Source organism: Oryctolagus cuniculus, chromosome 8 (genome assembly GCF_964237555.1).
Source record: "Oryctolagus cuniculus chromosome 8, mOryCun1.1, whole genome shotgun sequence".
NCBI classification, from domain to species: Eukaryota; Metazoa; Chordata; class Mammalia; order Lagomorpha; family Leporidae; genus Oryctolagus; species Oryctolagus cuniculus.
In genome coordinates, this window is record NC_091439.1 from 97,394,735 (window position 1) to 97,413,192 (window position 18,458).

Sequence of the window (18,458 nt, forward strand, 5' to 3'; positions counted from 1 at the left end):
GGTAGTAATCATATGAGCAGACAGACCTGCCTAAGGGAGAAAAGTGAAGACTGAAGAGAATGTAGTAGATGTGGGTGTATCTGACAGAGTGGTCAGACAATTCATCAGTGACAAGAGTTGAGGAGAGGCAACAGGTTTATTCAAGAGGCTAGCAGTCATGAAGAGAGGAAAGGCAGAGATCTTTAGCTTTTGCTCATCTGCAAGTTAGCAGACCTTTTAAAAGAGAAAGGCAAGTAGGGGTGTTAGGGAGGATAAAGGGTTCAGTTGACTGTCAGCAGGTTCCCAAGTCAATCATTTTGACATCAGTTAGGCGAAGTTCCTTTGATGTAAAATTGACTATTTGTAGTTAGTGATTGTAAATAATTCCTTATCTGGGGTCTCACCATTTTTCCCATTTCCCTGCACTCAGTCCCTGGAATTATTAAGCAAGCATTATTCATATGTTGAACAAATATTCTGATTAGTCCCAAGATTTCAGTTAGCCTTTGTGAATTAGAATGTGAAAAAGAGAGATGTATTCTCTTCAGAGTTGGAGATGTAAGGCTAGTCACAAAGGTCAGAATGCAAAAGGAAAGGAAGATGTATTCACTCTGCTAACAGTGGGAGTCAGAAGGAGCTGTCCAGTGAAGGAATGAGGAGGGGAAGAATGGTGTGAAGGTGATCAGGAAGCTCACTGATTCAATGATAGAAGGGAAAAATGAAATCCGGAAGAGGGAAAATTTTATGTGGTGTTAGCAGCTATTCTTTTTTTTTTTTTTTTAAGATTTATTGATTTATTTGAAAGGCAGAGTCACAAAGGGGCAGAGGCAGACAAAGAGAGACAGGGAGGTCTTCCATCAGCTGGTTTACTCCACAGATGGCCACAACGGCCAGAGCTGCAATGATCCAAAGCCAGGAACCAGGAGCCTCCTCTAGGTCTCCCATGTGGGTGCAGGGGCCCGAGCACTCGGGCCATCTTCTTTTTTAAAAAAAAAAAAAAAAAAAAAAAAAAAAAAAAACTTTTATTTAATGAATATAGATTTCCAAAGTACAGCTTATGGATTACAATGGCTTCCCCCCCATAACGTCCCTCCCACCCACAACCCTCCCGTTTCCCACTCCCTCTCCCCTTCCATTCACATCAAGGTTCATTTTCATTTCTCTTTATATACAGAAGATCAGTTTAGCATACATTAAGTAAAGATTTCAACAGTTTGCTCCCACACAGAAACATAAAGTGAAAAATACTGTTTGAGTACTAGTTATAGCATTAAATCTCAATGTACAGCACACTAAGGACAGAGATCCTACATGAGGAGTAAGTGCACAGTGACTCCTGTTGTTGACTTTACAAATTGACACTCTTGTTTATGGCATCAGTAATCACCCTAGGCTCTTGTCATGAGTTGCCAAGGCTATGGAAGCCCCCTGACTTCGCTGACTCTGATGATTTTTAGACAAGGCCATGGTCAAAGTGGAAGTTCTTTCCTCCTTTCAGAGAAAGGTACCTCCTTCTTTGAAGACCTGTTCTTTCCACTGGGATCTCACTCGCAGAGATCTTTCATTTAGGTTTTTTTGTTTTGTTTTGTTTTGTTTTGTTTTGTTTTTTTTCCAGAGTGTCTTGGCTTTCCATGCCTGAAATACTCTCATGGGCTTTTCAGCCAGATCCGCATGCCTTAAGGGCTGATTCTGAGGCCAGAGTGCTGTTTAGGACATCTGTCAGGCCATCTTCTACTGCCTTCCCAGGCCATAGTGAAGAGCTTGCTAGGAAGTAGAGCAGCTGGGACTCAAACAGGAGCCCATACCAGATGCTGGCACTGCAGGCAGCCGCTTAAGCTGCTACACCACAGCACTGGCCCCAGCAACTACTCTTATCACGTAGTTCCCCTCATCCCACTTCCTTATATACAGCCTCGCTGGATAGGCGAATATGTCTGCAGCATTTCTCATGAGCTCTGAGAAACACATTCTAATCTACAGGACTCGAAACTTTGTTTTGTAGACTGTGGCACTCTGTTCATTTCATTTAGTCACATAGTTCTGGGAAAATTCTACTGAGAAGCTCAACTCATTCCTCTGCTCCCAAAGACAGTCTGGGCAAGAAGCCATGAGTATTACATTCAAAAGGAGTTGAATATGAGATGTTGTTTCAAAAATATACTGTTACAACTACCTACATATTACTTAAGAGCATTTGAAACAACTAACCTTAGGTTTGGCCCATGATTCATTGCAATCCACCTTTTTGTTTTTCTATGAGAATAATTATAATTTACCAGATACGGTTTAATAGAATTAGGCATGATGAATACAAATGGGGCTCTGATTCCAACCTCTCTTTCTACCTCAGTTACTGGTAGTAATGTTCAATCAGATGCCCTAAGAGAACAGTTCCAGGACATTCCTAAATTCTCTCTTCTAGCATCACCCCTGATTAATTCCACCCAATATGTGCTAAATGTCTTGCTTTAGGCTTTTGATTCATAGTAGATTTTTACTTCTTTAACCTGTGCATTTAATTGCCTATTTCTTTTTTATATCTTCCACTCCAATATTCATAACACCTCTATTCCTGGTTCCCCATTCCCAACCCAAACATTTTTAAGATTGTAACCAGTGTTAAAAACCTAGTATATATCCTTTCATTCCAATTAAATAGTCTTATATCTTTGGCAATTGTTAGAATATTTTTATGTTTAGAGCTATATAAAACAATGAAATCGAACATTGGAGAAAGCACATATTTGGGTCAGATAACACAGCCATGGGCTTCTCTAGGGTGTCATACTCCAGATTTCCCATGTGTTAGGAACAGTCTTGCAAATATCCTGGTATTTGCTATTTAGCATTACCAATCTGATCACACCAAGCTGAGTAAAGAAGCCCGAAAATCCTTCACCATTTATTTTCTGTAGAAAACAAACAAACAGGTTTTTAGTTCTACATTAGGGTCAGTATATTTTGACAAATGGTAACTTAAGGATTTGAATATTTCAAAATGGTCCTCTAGCAAAAGAGGATTGCTTATGTACTAGAACTTCGGGCTATGAAGGAAGCAGTCTGAACGCAATTACATTACTCTAGGCTACTCTAATCTAATCGCAGCTAAAACTTTGTAGTCAAAATGTACTTCTTGAGCATCATCTGAGAGTTTGCTAATGAATAGTCCCAGGCCAAATCCCATATTCACTAATTTGCATTCTAGCAAGCAATACACATACATATTAAAATTTAAGAAGTACAAGACTATACAACAGCAACATACAGCTACAAGGTAGTCTTCTTTTTTTTTTTTTTTTTTTTTACAGGCAGAGTGGACAGTGAGAGACAGAGACAGAGAGAGAGAGAAAGGTCTCCCTTTGCCGTTGGTTCACCCTCCAATGGCCGCCGCAGCCAGCGCGCTGCGGCTGGCACACCACGCTGATCCGATAGCAGGAGCCAGGTGCTTCTCCTGGTCTCCCATGTGGGTGCAGGGCCCAAGCACCTGGGCCATCCTCCACTGCACTCCCTGGCCATAGCAGACAGCTGGCCTGGAAGAGGGGCAACCGGGACAGAATCCAGCGCCCCGACCGGGACTAGAACCCGGTGTGCCAGTGCCACTAGGCGGGAGAAGGTGGTCAGAAAAAATCTTTCCTGTATGTTTAAATACAAATACAAAATCTAAGGTGGATGTGCAAGAGATTTCTCCATTCCTCTCCTGCACAAGCATTCTATGTAAGTTAGAATTCATAGGGTGGCCTTTTCCTGCATACTGGGAATGCTATGACCCTCAAAATATTAGATATTTGAGAAACAAATGTTTCTACACCCAGAGAAGTTTCAGACATGCTGTTGTCTCACCAGTTAAGCATACAGAGGGAAAGAAGAAATAAAATAATTAGGCAATGTGCAAAAACCAATTAGCTTTTTGTCATTTTGGCAGCTTGCATTCATTTTTTTAAAGATTTATTTATTTTTTGGAAGTCAGAGTTAGAGAGAGAGAGAGAGAGAGAGAGAGAGAGGGAAGTCTTCGATCCTCTGGTTTACTTCCCACTTGGCTGCAGCAATCGGAGCTGTGCCAATCCAAAGCCAAGAGCCACTTCCTGTGGGTCTTCCCACCAAGTGCAGGGGCCCAAGGACTTGGGCCATCTTCTACTGCTTTTCCAGGACATAGAAGAGAGCTAGATCGGAAGTGGAGCAGCCAGGACTCAAACTGGAGCCCACATAGTATGCCGCAGCCGGCGGCTTTACCCACTATACCACAGCACCAACTCAGACAGCCTGATTTTAAATACAAACTTTCCTCTAGGATTTCTCAGCCTTTTTTCTACTTTGACACCTGACAGGTGCTGGAATATACCTACTGGATAATATACCTCCACGGTTCTAACTGGGTTTATAAGCAATTCTCAATGTACTACTTGTAACTCTGCCCAAAATATAAGAAAACACAAGTCAGTAGGTGGGAAATGCTCTAGTATTAGGTGGTTTAAATTGTATAAAAATAAATCATTTCAAAACTTGATCTTTTAGCTGTTATTTGTAACATAACCCTTGTTATCAACAGTAACACACCTCTGTATTCCAATATCTGACTAAGAACTGCTGCCTAGGAAATGGCATTGAAAACAAAATGAAATGGACTGCTGAGTGTTTTCATGTCTCTGGAAATTCAAGGCCACCACCAATGTCAGTTACCTGAAAAAGTTACTGATTTTGTTCCTGTAGTAATTTAACTATCATTAAAAGACAAACTTATTTAGTAGCACATTTACTGAGATATAATTACATATAAGGCACCTCAAAAATTGAATGAAAATAAAATTAAATTATAAGTTTATTTTGGTGCAAAAAAACTGAAGCCATGCATACTTTATAAAAATATTTTTTCATGAATTTTTAGAAGACCACTTATACATATGGATTTTATAATTGCCTTTCACCAAAATAAACTTGTGTCTCTTTTTTTTTTTTTTTGACAGGCAGAGTTAAACAGTGAGAGAGAGAGAGAAAGGTCTTCCGTTTTCTGTTGGTTCACTCCTCCAAGTGGCCTCTACGGCCGGCGTGTTGTGGCCAGCACGCTGCACTGATCTGAAGCCAGGAACCAGGTGCTTCCTCCTGGTCTCCCATGCAGGTACAGGGCCCAAGCACTTGGGCCATCCTCCATTGCACTCATGGGCCACAGCAGAGAGCTGGACTGGAAAAGGAGCAACCAGGACAGAATCTGGTGCCCCAACCAGAACTAGAACCTGGGGTGCCGGCGCCGCAGGCGGAGGGTTAGCCTAGTAAGCTGCGGCGCCGGCCTGTATCTCTTTTTTTAAAAAAGATTTATTTATTTATTTGAAAGTCAGAGTTACAGAGAGAGAGGGAGAGATGGAGAGAGATTGTCTATCCGCTGGTCCACTCACCAAATGACACCAATGGCTAGGGCTAGGCCAGGCTGAACCAGGAGCCCAGAGCCTCCTCCAGGTATCCTGCATGGGTGCAGGGGTCCAAACACTTGGCCAGGCCTCCACAGCCATTGCAGACACATAAGTACGGAGCTGGATTGGAAGTGGAGCATCTGTTTCTCGAACGGGCATCCATATGGATGCCAGCGTCGCAGATGGTGGCTTTATCCCACTATGCCACAATGCTGGCCCCAATAAACTTAGCTTTTAATTTCATTTTTCTGCAAACTTTTTAAGGTAGATTCATACCATAAAGTTTAAGACTTAACAATCAATGGTTTCTAACATATTTACATAAATATGCAGTCATCACCAAAATCCAGTTTCAAAACTTTCATCATCCTAAAAGACATGTAAGTGCTCAAAATACTCATTTCTCAAGAGCACTTTACAGTAAAATAGTAACACTTATACTGCCATAGAGTCAATTCCTTGTAATTTTCAGATCATTAGCAAAATAACATTGGTTAAAGAATAAAATAAAATAAAGGTTAAAGAACATCTTTGGTTAAAAATAAAGAGAGAGAAAGGAAAGGAAATGAAGAGAAAAAGAAGAGGGAAGGGTAAGAAAGAAGAAAACCTTCCTAGGAGAAAAACTAAATAAAGACAGCAAAAAAAAAAAGTTTTGGCTATTTTAGGATAAATAGGAAAGAAAAGTCTTCAACTAAATAATCCTTGCTTGCTTGGAACTAGAAGAGTCTCCATGGTTCTGTCAGTGGCTACACTTCTGGAGCACAGAAAGAACACAGAACGAATATAGAACAAAAGGGCCCTCTAGAGCATATGCTCTGCTCCCGCCAACTATCAGTCTGCATGGAAATAGGTAAGAGTAAGGGCTTCCTCTGTGACAGGTGCTGGTAATGCAACACCAGGTATATGTTCTTTTTTTATTTTATTTTATGTTTTTTTGTTTGTTTTTTGACAGGCAGAGTGCACTGTGAGAGAGAGAGATACAGATAGAAAGGTCTTCCTTTGCCGTTGGTTCACCCTCCAATGGCCGCTGCTGCCGGCGCACTGCGGACAGCGCGCTGCGGACAGCGCACTGCGCTGATCCGAAGGCAGGAGCCAGGTGCTTCTCCTGGTCTCCCATGGGGTGCAGGGCCCAAGCACTTGGGCCATCCTCCACTGCCTTCCTGGGCCACAGCAGAGAGCTGGTCTGGAAGAGGGGCAACTGGGACAGAATCCGGCTCCCCGACCAGGACTAGAACCCCGTGTGCCGGCGCCACAAGGCGGAGGATTAGCCTAGTGAGCCGTGGCGTCGGCGGTATATGATCTTGCACAAGGGTAGAGTCAATTCAAAATATTGCTCCCGGCCGGCGCCTCGGCTCACTAGGCTAATCCTCCGCCTAGCGGCGCCGGCACACCGGGTTCTATCCTGGTTGCCCCTCTTCCAGGCCAGCTCTCTGCTGTGGCCAGGGAGTGCAGTGGAGGATGGCCCAGGTGCTTGGGCCCTGCACCCCATGGGAGACCAGGAAAAGCACCTGGCTCCTGGCTCCTGCCATCGGATCAGCGTGGTGCGCCGGCCACAGCGCGCCAGCCGCAGCGCCCCGGCCGCGGCGGCCATTGGAGGGTGAACCAACGGCAAAGGAAGACCTTTCTCTCTGTCTCTCTCTTTCACTGTCCACTCTGCCTGTCAAAAAATAAAAAAAATATATTGCTGCCATCACTTGGCAAATCTGGTGGCTCCTGAACAAGTACACTTAACATATCAGCCTCATAAAGTTCTGAAGAAATCTTTCCATTTGTTCTGTAGTTTTCAATCCACCATGGCATGCTTGCTTTGGAGATGGTGCCATCCTCTACCATGAACTCACATGCACACCGAAAAGACAGCCATCATCAGTGTCATGGAAACAAGAATCCCTCTGCCCCCAAGCAGTTCTACAATGCCAGAAAATACAATTCTCCTTATAAAAGCAAGTGTATATTGAGTGTAGCAGAACAGTAACCAGAATATGCCTTTCAGACCTTGACTGACTCCTCACAAAATTCAGGTAGACTTCAGACTTGTTCCATTAACAATCACACAAGGCTGACTCTATCATTGAATGCAAGAGAAATGCTGAGTGGAGAGAAATCTGGCAAACTACTGGCTTGTCCCTAGTACCTAACGCCATCCTCCTAGTCAAACCATTTGCTTGAGAAAAGTGAGGCATGAGTGTGATGATGCACTCATGGTGATTTTGTTCTTGCAAAATCCTGCCCTTCCCTATTCTAAAATGTGGTAAAATGTCAAACTAGGATCAGAAACAAGCCTCTGGATATTCTTGTACCACAGTATTTGGTTCAGAGCTGTATCGGATCTGTCATTTGAAACAAAGGCACTTTGAGTTTCTTTGAGCCAGTCTTCCACAGTCAAGAAGTTTGTTCCCTGAAAAGGCTACAAAATCAGACTGACTCATGAATAAAGACTTAACTCTTCTCTCTGGCATATGACACATTGCTTTTTAGTTTTTTTAATATCAGAATCAATGGTTCTAGCCACTGCTTTTCTAGGAAGCTCCTGAGTGTGTTGACCATAGAGAAATTTGAGTACTGGAACCACTGTCTTCTAAATAAATGTCCTGGGACTTGGCAGGAAGGAAAACTCTTCACCTTTATGGAGTTTTTATTACAGTAGAAGCAGTCAGACAACGAAGTAAATAGTATCGTAAATTAGAAGGCAATACGTGCTTTGCAAAATAAAGCAAATAATAATAAAAAAGAATAGAGGGATATAGTTTTAAATAGAGTAGATAGTTAGGAAGGTCTCACTGAGTTGTCAACTGAGCAAAGACTTAAAGAGGGCAAAGGAGCAAGCCCTGTGGAGCCCTAGCATAACAGTTCTTCCAGGTATCTGGGCTAGGAACCTCATTAGATGGCAGACATTTGAGTATCTTAATTTTCTCCTATGATGATTGCACTATTTGTTCTTGAACCAAGTGTAAGCATCTGTAATTCTCTTAAGAATTGTTCATTTAGTCTGCATCTTTGGATGCATTGATATAAAGTTATACATAGCTTTTGTTTTATTATTTCTAAAACTTTCTATTTCTGTACTGAGTCTCCCTTTTGGTTCTATTTATAAGTTGTATTTATGTCTTGTGCCTTGAACAAAAACAAAAAAGGGGGCTTCAGGAAGAGGGAACAGCAAATACCAAGTAACCAAGTTACTCAATGCCTATAGCAAGGCAGCGAGGCCATTTGGAGCAGAGTGTGGGAGGCAGACTGAAGTAGGACGTCTGAAAACACCTGAGAAATTCTTGGATGTAGTGTCTCTGCACAGTACCAAGAATATGAGTCAAAGAGTATAAATAAATACCCAGAGTTATCTAGGATGTCCGATAAACATTTCTACTGCAGCATTTTTTCTTGACTATCTATGAAAGTGTTCAAATATGCAAGGAAAAAGTGTTACTCCACACAAAATAAGTGTTTGAGGTTCTTGGTGGGGTGACCAACCTGGCCCACAGCCCACAGGTGGTGTAGCTTGTGCCAGACTCTCATTTCATGAGATACTTCCTATTTTATTTTTATTTTTTCTTGTTACTACAAAAGGATCCTGCAATGCAAAAGTAAAGAAGAAAAGGGGTTCAGTCTATATATAATGAGAAAAATCCATCTGAAATTAAACTTTTGACTTTGGCTTATTATACCATGCCTTAAGTACCTAAAAAAAAAAAAAAAAAACCAGCTACTGATTGATGATTTGATAAAGTAGGTGTGGTCCTTCTGTCAACCACTTAAGTAACCACACACTCAATCACCCAGCATGAATAATTATTTATCTGATTTTTATTCATTTGACTACAAATACCTTTTTAAGAATGAGCACAGCCTGGCAAAGAAGTCCAGAGCAAGTTATATATTTCTTTCCTCTCTATTTGTAGGATATGATAAAGTTTTATTTTCTTGGGGTCATAGATCACTGCATTTATAGCCTTGTGTGTAGGACAATAGTGTGATCATATGTTCACACATATTAAGTGATGGTTGCCTAAATTTTATGTGTATACATAGATAGATTATCATAGTTACCAAATACTTCTATATATTACTAGGAACCTAAGGCCAGAATAATAGGAAATCCTTTATGAAATAAAATTAAAGTGTGTCTTCAAACATACCTAGAGATTTACATTGAAGATCTATACTTTTAATTCAAATGTAGTGAAATGTGTTGGTTTTGAACACTCTTTCTAAGTGTTTTGAATACCACCTATAAGATAATGATTTCAAAAGGACACCTCCAATCCCAAGACCTTTGCTCATCCTATATCCACCTTTCTACTGACAATGGTAATTTTCACACAAAAAATACCAGTTACTAAAATTAAGCATTATTAAAGCACCTCCAAAAGTCCCAGACTATTTATACCACTAATATAACTAATCCTCTGGTCAATCAAGTTCAGTCCCCAAAACCTCATATTGGACAGCCACTTTTGCCCCAGCACTGAACCCTCCACAGGGAATGGTTCTGACTTTACATCTTCCATGTTTTCCTCAAGTCTTCCTTTTCTACCCCACAGTCCCTACACAGCCCCAGGTCCTCCTATCCCATTAGTCTCTGCAATGAGACTATATGGCTCCAAACCCTTTCCCACTGCAGTTCCAATTGTACCACCAGACTAACCTTTCTAAATCACTTCTGGTTTCCTATCATTCCTCATTTCAAACAGCTCATTGATGTCCTCAATGTCCCACCCATCACTCTTAATGTTATCCTTAATCTTGATCAATCTTATTTTTTCAGATTATTTTTCATCTTCTCATCTACAAGTGCCATACTGGGCCAATAATAATTCCTCAAACACATTTAGCACTTTCAACCTCTTTAATTTCTGTTTCTCTTTTTACCCAAAAAGTCTATTTGTCCTTCAAGACATAACTCACCTATGTTATGTTCATATGTTCCATGAAGACTAGTAACAGTTTCTCTTCCCTTTTAAAGTCAGTTTTCTGACTTCTCAATATCTATAGCATTTGGAATGCTCATGTGGCACTTTTCGCCTATCATTTGAAATTAATTAGTGAGTTATGCCTTATTTGTGCTTATATGTCTGGGGCAATAACAAACATGTAACAAGGTGGATGTTTGACACTACCATGTGGGTTGATGCCCGCATCCTATATCAGATTCAAGTGCTAGCTCTACTCGTGACTTCAGCTTCCTGCTAATGCACACCCTAGAAGGTGGCAGGTAATAACTACCTTGCCACCCACATGGGAGACCTAGGTTGAGTTCCTGGCTCATGACTTTGGCCTGGCCCAGCTTGACTCTTGTGGGCATTGGGGTAGTGAACCAGCAAAGGAGCTCTTCCTGTCTGTCTCTCCTGTCTTTAGTATGATTAAATAAATATATATTTATGAGTAAAGGATTAATAGCTAATGAGAAGAGTAGAGATAAGTACTGTATGTCTTTTACTCCAAAAATACCTCAACAGAGGGGGTAGACATTCCCTTTTTTTGGTGTAAATTTATCTGTGTGATCATACTCAGGAGTCAGCTGGAAGAAATTGGAGCTCATGGAAAATGTTACAACTAAAAGTACACAGGGGACTCCAAGAATTCTGTGTAATAAGTTGAAAGAAAATGTGCATTTTTCACAAAGCTTTTGAAACCTCCTCACATGTTTAGAAGTTGTGTCCAAGAGAGAATATATAGAGAGTAAGATCCCAATCAAGGTCTCCCACATATGTGGCAGCAAACAAACTACTTGAGCTATCACTTGGTACCTCCCAGGGTATATATTAGCAGCGATGTAGAATCAAGATCAAAGCCAGGACCTAAACCAGGAACTCTAACATGGGATGATAAAAACATCTTGACTACTAGGTCAAATGTCCACCCAATATTTTCCTTCTTTAATAATTGCTTAATACATCTTCAGATATATCCTCAAACACTAGAATTCAGTGAAAACATGTTTTTCTAAGTCAGTAATTTCTAAGTCAGTATTTTTCTAAGTCAGTAATTTGAAATAGATTTAAACTGAATAGTAACAGTTATTATAATTGTGACATATGCTTAGGGACTTCCAATAAATAAAAATGATTCCTTCAAAATTAGAATCAACCAGTGAAAGCAATAAAGCATAATAAATAAATAAACCATTAGAAGGGAAGACTTTTTGATCACTAAAGATGGATTTGTCCTACTATAGAGTTTGCTTTATGACCTAGACTTGGTTAAAAAAAAATAGCTTGAGCTACAGCCAGCCTAGTAGTAACACTCTAGACTTAGTAAGATTAATAAAAATAAAGTGCTTTTACCTTGGAACTATTTGTCATATTCTTCATGACTCTGGCGTGTAACATAAAAACACACACCTATGTCCTGTAATATAAGGGTCCTTAAAAATATTTTTGAGCTTTCCATTTTTTAACATCAACAATAATGTACTAGTGAGCGTGATGGAAATGAATAACAACATAATTGCAGAAAATCTCCTCCCATCTGATGTGGACATTGTAATTTGAACTTGACAAACCAGGATTCATATGCCATCTACGTCACATATTAGCTGAGTAACTTAATTTCTGAGCCTCTATTTCCTCTTCTGTAAATTTGGGCTTTTACATGGATTAAATGAGTTGATGTAGAAAAACTCAGCCCAGCACCAGTTCTGATACGCATTTTTATAACTTTTTTTAAAGATTTATTTATTTATTTGAAAGGCAGAGTTACACAGAGAGAGTAGAGGCAGAGAGAGAGGTCTTCCACCTGATGGTTCACTCCTCAATTGGCCGCAACGGCTGGAGCTGCATCGATCTGAAGCCAGAAGCCAGGAGCCATCCTCCACTGCTTTCCCAAGCCATAGCAGAAAGCTGGATTGGAAGTGGAGCAGCTGGGTCTCGAACCAGTGCCCATATGAAATGCCAGCACTTCAGGCCAGGGCATTAACCTTCTGTGCCACAATACCAGCCCCCTGATTCGCATTTAATAGATAGGAGATATTATTCTCTAATGTATACTTTCATTTTCCAGCATTCAAACACAAGAATACATGGTGTGAAACTTGATTCCAACTCTCTACAAACTACAATAAAAAGTTATTTTTAAATTCTCTTTGCAGAGCCTATCATCAACTTTTCTATACACAATGCCTAATGTAGACTCTGTCTTGAGTGTTTTACTAAAGATGGGACATATACCAATAGACAAGATGCAAATCTATCTTTCATGAACTGACAGCCTAGAGATGGAAGCAAGTACACAGCCATCATTTTAACTCACAAAGCGATGAGAACTATAATAGAGAATTTCACTGAACATTACCAGATTAGATGAGGGGGAGGCAGGGAGGAAACAGGAATGACCTGAAGGGAAAAGAAAGACGCTTGAATTATCATAATGAAAAAGTGGGAACCTCCCAGGTGACTGAGATAGGGACATGCCTTCAAAGCAAGAAGACATTACACACAGGAGAGGGAGTAACATTGGTTAGCCAGAGTTAAGTGAACAGGTGAGGATGTGGCACAAGATGAATCTCCACATGTGACGTGTTACACTTTAAATGCTGTATGCAAGGCTAAGACACCAGCTTGAAGGTGTTGACATGCTATAGACAAATTTCAAACAAGGTATGTGGAGGGAAGGATAAAAGACTCTAACATTTTCTTTCCCAAAAAAATCCCTGGGAGGATGTTAAGGGGCTGATGGGAAAGAAGTAAAAATCATAGATTCAATCAAGATTCTTTCGTTCTCAAATCTCACAAGTGAATCATCAGCGAATACTCAACAGTCTGCTTTCAGAGTATTTCCAGATTCTGGGCACATCTCCCCACATCCACTGCTACCTCCCTCATCAAAATCACTATCGCATTTCACCTCGAATATTGAATGACTTCATAAGTGGTCTCCCATCCCATCCAAGACCCACTGCTGTGCTAGTTACTGTCTGAGCCTCACTTTTTCTGTCTTCAAAATGGAATAAAAATGCAGACTTTACACAACCAATGTGAAGATTGGCAATGCACCTGACAAAGCCTGATACAGATTCTCACATTAAAGTATAGAATGATAAGTTTTAACATCCATGAAGTTTTCCAAGTCAATAAAAGGCAGGAAAAAAAAAAAAAACACCAAAAACAAAAAGAGAGAAGCCAGTTAAATGTCTCACAATTGAGTATTTGTTTAGTTATTTAAATGCAAGCACTAGAACTATTAACTATTACAGATCAGGGTCCTGCATTAAAATCAAAGTTGTTCTTTTTTAAAAAAGATTTATTTTTATTTATTTGAAAGGCACAGTTAGAGAGAGAGAGAGAGAGAGAGAATATCTTCCATTTGCTAGTTCACTCCCCAATGGCCTCAATGAATAGGGCTGAACAATGCTGAAGCAAGAAACTTCTTTCAGGTCTCCCATGTGAGTGTGGGGGCCCAAAGGCCATCCTCTGTTGCTTTCCCGGGTGCATTAGTTGGAAGCTAGATTGGAAGTGGAGCAGCCAGGACACAAACCAGTACACATATGGGACACCAGCACTGCCAGTGTGTGGCCTTATCCACTATGCCACAATGTCAGCCCCACAAAATATGTTCTTTCACAGATTTCCAATAATTTATGAGGCAGAACTCAGTGTTTGCAAGCACAATTTTATGTAGGAGTTTACCACAACAACATTGGGCACAACTGAGCTTGTGTGAGCATAGGCTTTGTAATAAGCAACATACAGTGGTTCAACTACAAACAACAAAGTAGATATTTCCTTAGCTGTTGCTATAGGGTGGAACAATCCTCTCTTGTGCAATTAGTTATGGCTTGTGAGATTAAGGTAATTTGGGCTCCACACCCTTTGATATTGAGTCATATGCTCTGTGGTGCTTTTCAGTCACTGAGTTTGAGATGTTTTCTGTGAACTGAAAGCAATGTTGGCTTTACAGTCATTGCCAAGGGAGGTTCATCTGATCTCAAGCTGATTTCAGCCTTTGGGTTTTTATGGGGAGTATAGGTTGGGACCTTCAATTTAATCTTGTTTTTCAATACTTCCTACTCCACATTTAAAGACCTTGACATATCAGCTCATCTCTGGAAATACAGTCAGTCCTTAATTGCTGCAGGGAGGATTAATCCATTTGACACTCATTTAGCATTTTGGGTTTACCAACGCCTCCAACTGTGTCTGTTTTTTACTTTGCACTACTCGGCAGCCACTAATATTTACTGAACTCACAAATGGTGAACACTGTGCATTTGTAACCTTATGCAACCCCACAAGATAACAAATGAATATTTTATTTCCTTCATATTTTATTTGGATGCCCTTTTTTAAAATGATCATTCTTTGAAGTGAGTCAAATTTTGTAATTCATAATTATTTATTCAACAAAATTGAAAGTTGACAAATTGATCTGCCTCCAGTAATCCATATATATTTTATAACCTAATCTGATCTTCAAAACAGCCTTGTCAGGCAGCAGTTTATATTCCATATTTAAGATAAAAGTCTCTAATAAATGGCAATCTGATTCCAAGCACACAAGGAATAGAACCGGAGTTCACATCCAGCTCCTCTGGTGACATCCTTAGTGTGTATGTGTGACTGTGTGTGAGGTGGGGGAAGGAAGATGGAATAAGGTTGTTTCTAAGCTATATGCCCAGTGTAATACCAGACATTGTACTAGTATGAAATCTATTGGTCTACATTATAATGAAGAAGTCCGTGAGGAAAATGATAAATTACATAAACCCTCAGGTGTTGGAGCAGTTCTAATTCATTTCAGGTACTTGCTTCCCCTCTGCACCTCAGCCCCCTGCCTCTGCCCACATCCTCATTTTTTTTTAACTTTTATTTAATGAATACAAATTTCCAAAGTACAGCTTATGGATTAGAATGGCTTCCCCCCCATAACGTCCCTCCCACCCGCAACCCTCCCCTCTCCCACTCTCTCTCCCCTTCTATTCACATCAAGATTCATTTTCGATTCTCTTTATCTACAGAAGATCAGTTTAGCATACATTAAGTAAAGATTTCACAGTGAGGAGTGATGCTGTCATGATCTTTATCCAATTCCAACCCTGCTTCTTTACCTCCTGCTACCCTCCTTCCAAGCCAAATGATCTCTCTTCAGTGCATCCAGCTCAGTAAGGAGATTACTACAGTACTAGCTGGTAAGGGCTCTTAGAACCTGTTGTAGTAAAACAAAGAGATCATTGCTCTGCTGTTCTTGAGAACTTTGCAAATTTCAAACAATTTCCTTCTTGCAAAAGAAGGAGAGATAATTTCAAACCATAGGTAGGATTCCTTATTCTCCCATCAGATTACTGTAAATGTTAATAGTTCAGCAGTGCTGAAAAAAATAAAACTGAAAAACAAAACTCATTTCACAATCCTTTGTTCAGTTCATTTCCAGAACTATATTACTCTAAGTGCAGTGATATGCAAGATAAAACACCTGAGAAAAACAGACGCTCATGAGCACTGTAGCAATGGCTTCTTCGACTGATGCAAGTAACCCTCTGTGATCTTTGCTCTTGTTCTAAGGCCAGCACGGGGATCATCGACTTCGAGATTCCTGAATCCATACGTGATTTGCTTCATTGTTGTAGCAGTCGTGGTGATCCTGGCAGTGATCGTAGCTCTACTTATTCACTTTTTAGCTTTTGGTGAGTACCAGAAAATTATCACTTTCCAAACTGAATAACTAAGTACCTTTTCCAATGAAAAGTTTCCTATTTTCTCTTTTTTTACCATTTTATTTCTTAATATAGCAATGAATATATACCTTACTTATAATTCTTCTCTATGCATTCATATCTATATCTTTCCTCAATCAATATTTTTTCTCTTATCTTTTTTGGCCATTTTTAGTAGGCAAAATAGCGTTATACTTTCAAGAATTATTCTAGGACAAAAAACTCCTGAAGCCTCTGATGCTGAATTTGTCCCATTTAAAAAATATTTATTTTATTTATTTGAAAGGCAGATTTACAGAGAGAGAGAGAGAGAGAGAGAGAGAGAGACAGGGAAAGAGAGAGAGATCTTCCAAAGCCAGGAGCCAGGAAATTCATCCAGGTCTCTCACGTGGATGCAGGGGCACAAGGACTTGGGCCATCCTCCACTTGTTTCCCAGGCACATTAGCAGGGAGCTGGATATAAAGTAAAGCAGCTGGGACTCAAACTAGAACCCCTCTGTGGGATACTGGAGCTGCAGGAGGCAGCTTTACCCGTTACACCACAACACCAGCCCCAAATTGCCCATTTTTAACGTGTTAATATCTTTCTTTCTTTCTTTACTGAATAACACATGATAAAATCATGAAAGTGAAATATTACAAAGAACCCTAAGTTTCAGCACCTAAAATTTGTGTGCTGCCTCCTGAAAACACAGTCTTACAAACATGACAGTTATGATGATTAGAAGACATACTTGCAGGTGAGAAGTAGAAAGGGATAAAGTTACATTTTAAAAACATTATGTACCTTTATAATTCTTTGTATTTAAGTTTATAATTATTAAGTCACCAAGAAATAGAATGCATGTACAAAAAATAATGTAAAAATATGTATGCCCTGCTAATTCATAAACAATTTCCTTAAAATCAAGATGAATATAAATATTCTTTCAGATGCTTTATTATAGCTACATAAATATGTCAAAGTTCGATAAGTGATACCACACAGTTCAATTTTTCATTTAAAATACACTTTGAGGTTTTATTATTTTAGCTGTAATTCTGTTAAAACATTTAACTCACACAAGTGGGTGTGCAGGTGTGTATGTGTGTGTGTGTGTGGAGAGAAAATGAGATAAAGAAAATGTCATTTACTCTATCTTCTACTATCAATAGGCAAAGATGCTTAACTATGTACAGGTTGGCAAATTTTCAATGGCTAAGTAAAATTATTAGTTCAGAAAAACAATGGTAAATCACTAATTCCTCTATAAAGAATATTATTTGAAGTAATTGATTTAAATTATATTTATCTGAGAGACAGAGAGAGGTAAAGAGAAAGAGACAAATGAAGACAGACAGCACCCATCTGCCAGTTAACCCCCCAAATGCCCACAATAGCTGAGACTGGGCAGAGGCTGAAGCAAGGAGATAGGAATAAAATCCACGTCTCCTATGTGCATGTCAGGGACTCAACTGCTAGAGCTATCTTTGCTGATTCCCAGGATGTGCACTGGCAGGAAGCTAGAATCAGGAAGCAGAAGCAGTAATCAAACTCATTTACTACAAGGGAGAGTGTGGGTATCTTAAAAACCAATGCACTGGCCGCAGCTCAATAGGCTAATCCTCCGCCTTGCGACGCCGGCACACCAGGTTCTAGTCCCGGTTGGGGTGCCGGATTCTGTCCCGGTTGCCCCTCTTCCAGGCCAGCACTCTGCTGTGGCCAGGGAGTGCAGTGGAGGATGGCCCAAGTGCTTGGGCCCTGCACCTGTATGGGAGACCAGAAGTACCTGGCTCCTGCCATAGGATCAGCGTGGTGCACCAGCCGTGGCGGCCATTGGAGGGTGAACCAACGGCAAAGGAAGACCTTTCTCTCTGTCTCTCTCTCTCACTGTCCACTCTGCCTGTCAAAAAAAAAAAAAAAAAAAACCAATGCACTGAAATAATTTTAAAATTTATTCAGAGTTACTTGGATCTTTCCTTAATGATAAATGAATACTATCATATTATAGTTATGCATACTAATATTTCTTAATGAATAAACCACAAATCTCCTTTAGATATGGCAAGAATGAAAAATATAGTACATCTGAACAACTTTTTTTATTTCTCAAATAATTCTACTCTGATTTTCATATATCTTAGTCTGGCTTTGCAAATCTTCATTTTTAAGATTTACTTATTCATGTATTTATTTGAAAGGCAAAGTTATAGAGAGAGAGGGAGAGACAAAAAGAGAGATATCTTCCATCCATTGTTCATTCCCCAAATGGCCTCAACAGCCAGGGTTGGGCCAAGCTGAAGCCAGGAGCCAGAAACTTCATCCAGGTCTCCCATGTGGGTGTCAGGGAACCACCTACTTGAACCATCTTCTGCTGCTTTCCCAGGTGCATTAGCAGGGAGCTGGATTGGAAGTAGAGCATGTGGCACTTGAACTGGTGCCCATATAGGAT

The 18,458-nt window shown here is 40.1% G+C and overlaps 1 protein-coding gene across 1 annotated transcript in view; it reads left to right on the forward strand.

Annotated features, from left to right (window-relative positions):
* Positions 1-18,458, forward strand: part of TMPRSS11D (transmembrane serine protease 11D) — a 66,680-nt gene that overhangs the window by 8,065 nt on the left and 40,157 nt on the right. Inside the window, exon 2 of the mRNA XM_017347526.3 lies at positions 15,875-15,996. Coding sequence (XP_017203015.1) covers positions 15,875-15,996 — 122 coding nt within the window. The remainder of the gene's footprint in view (positions 1-15,874; positions 15,997-18,458) is intronic.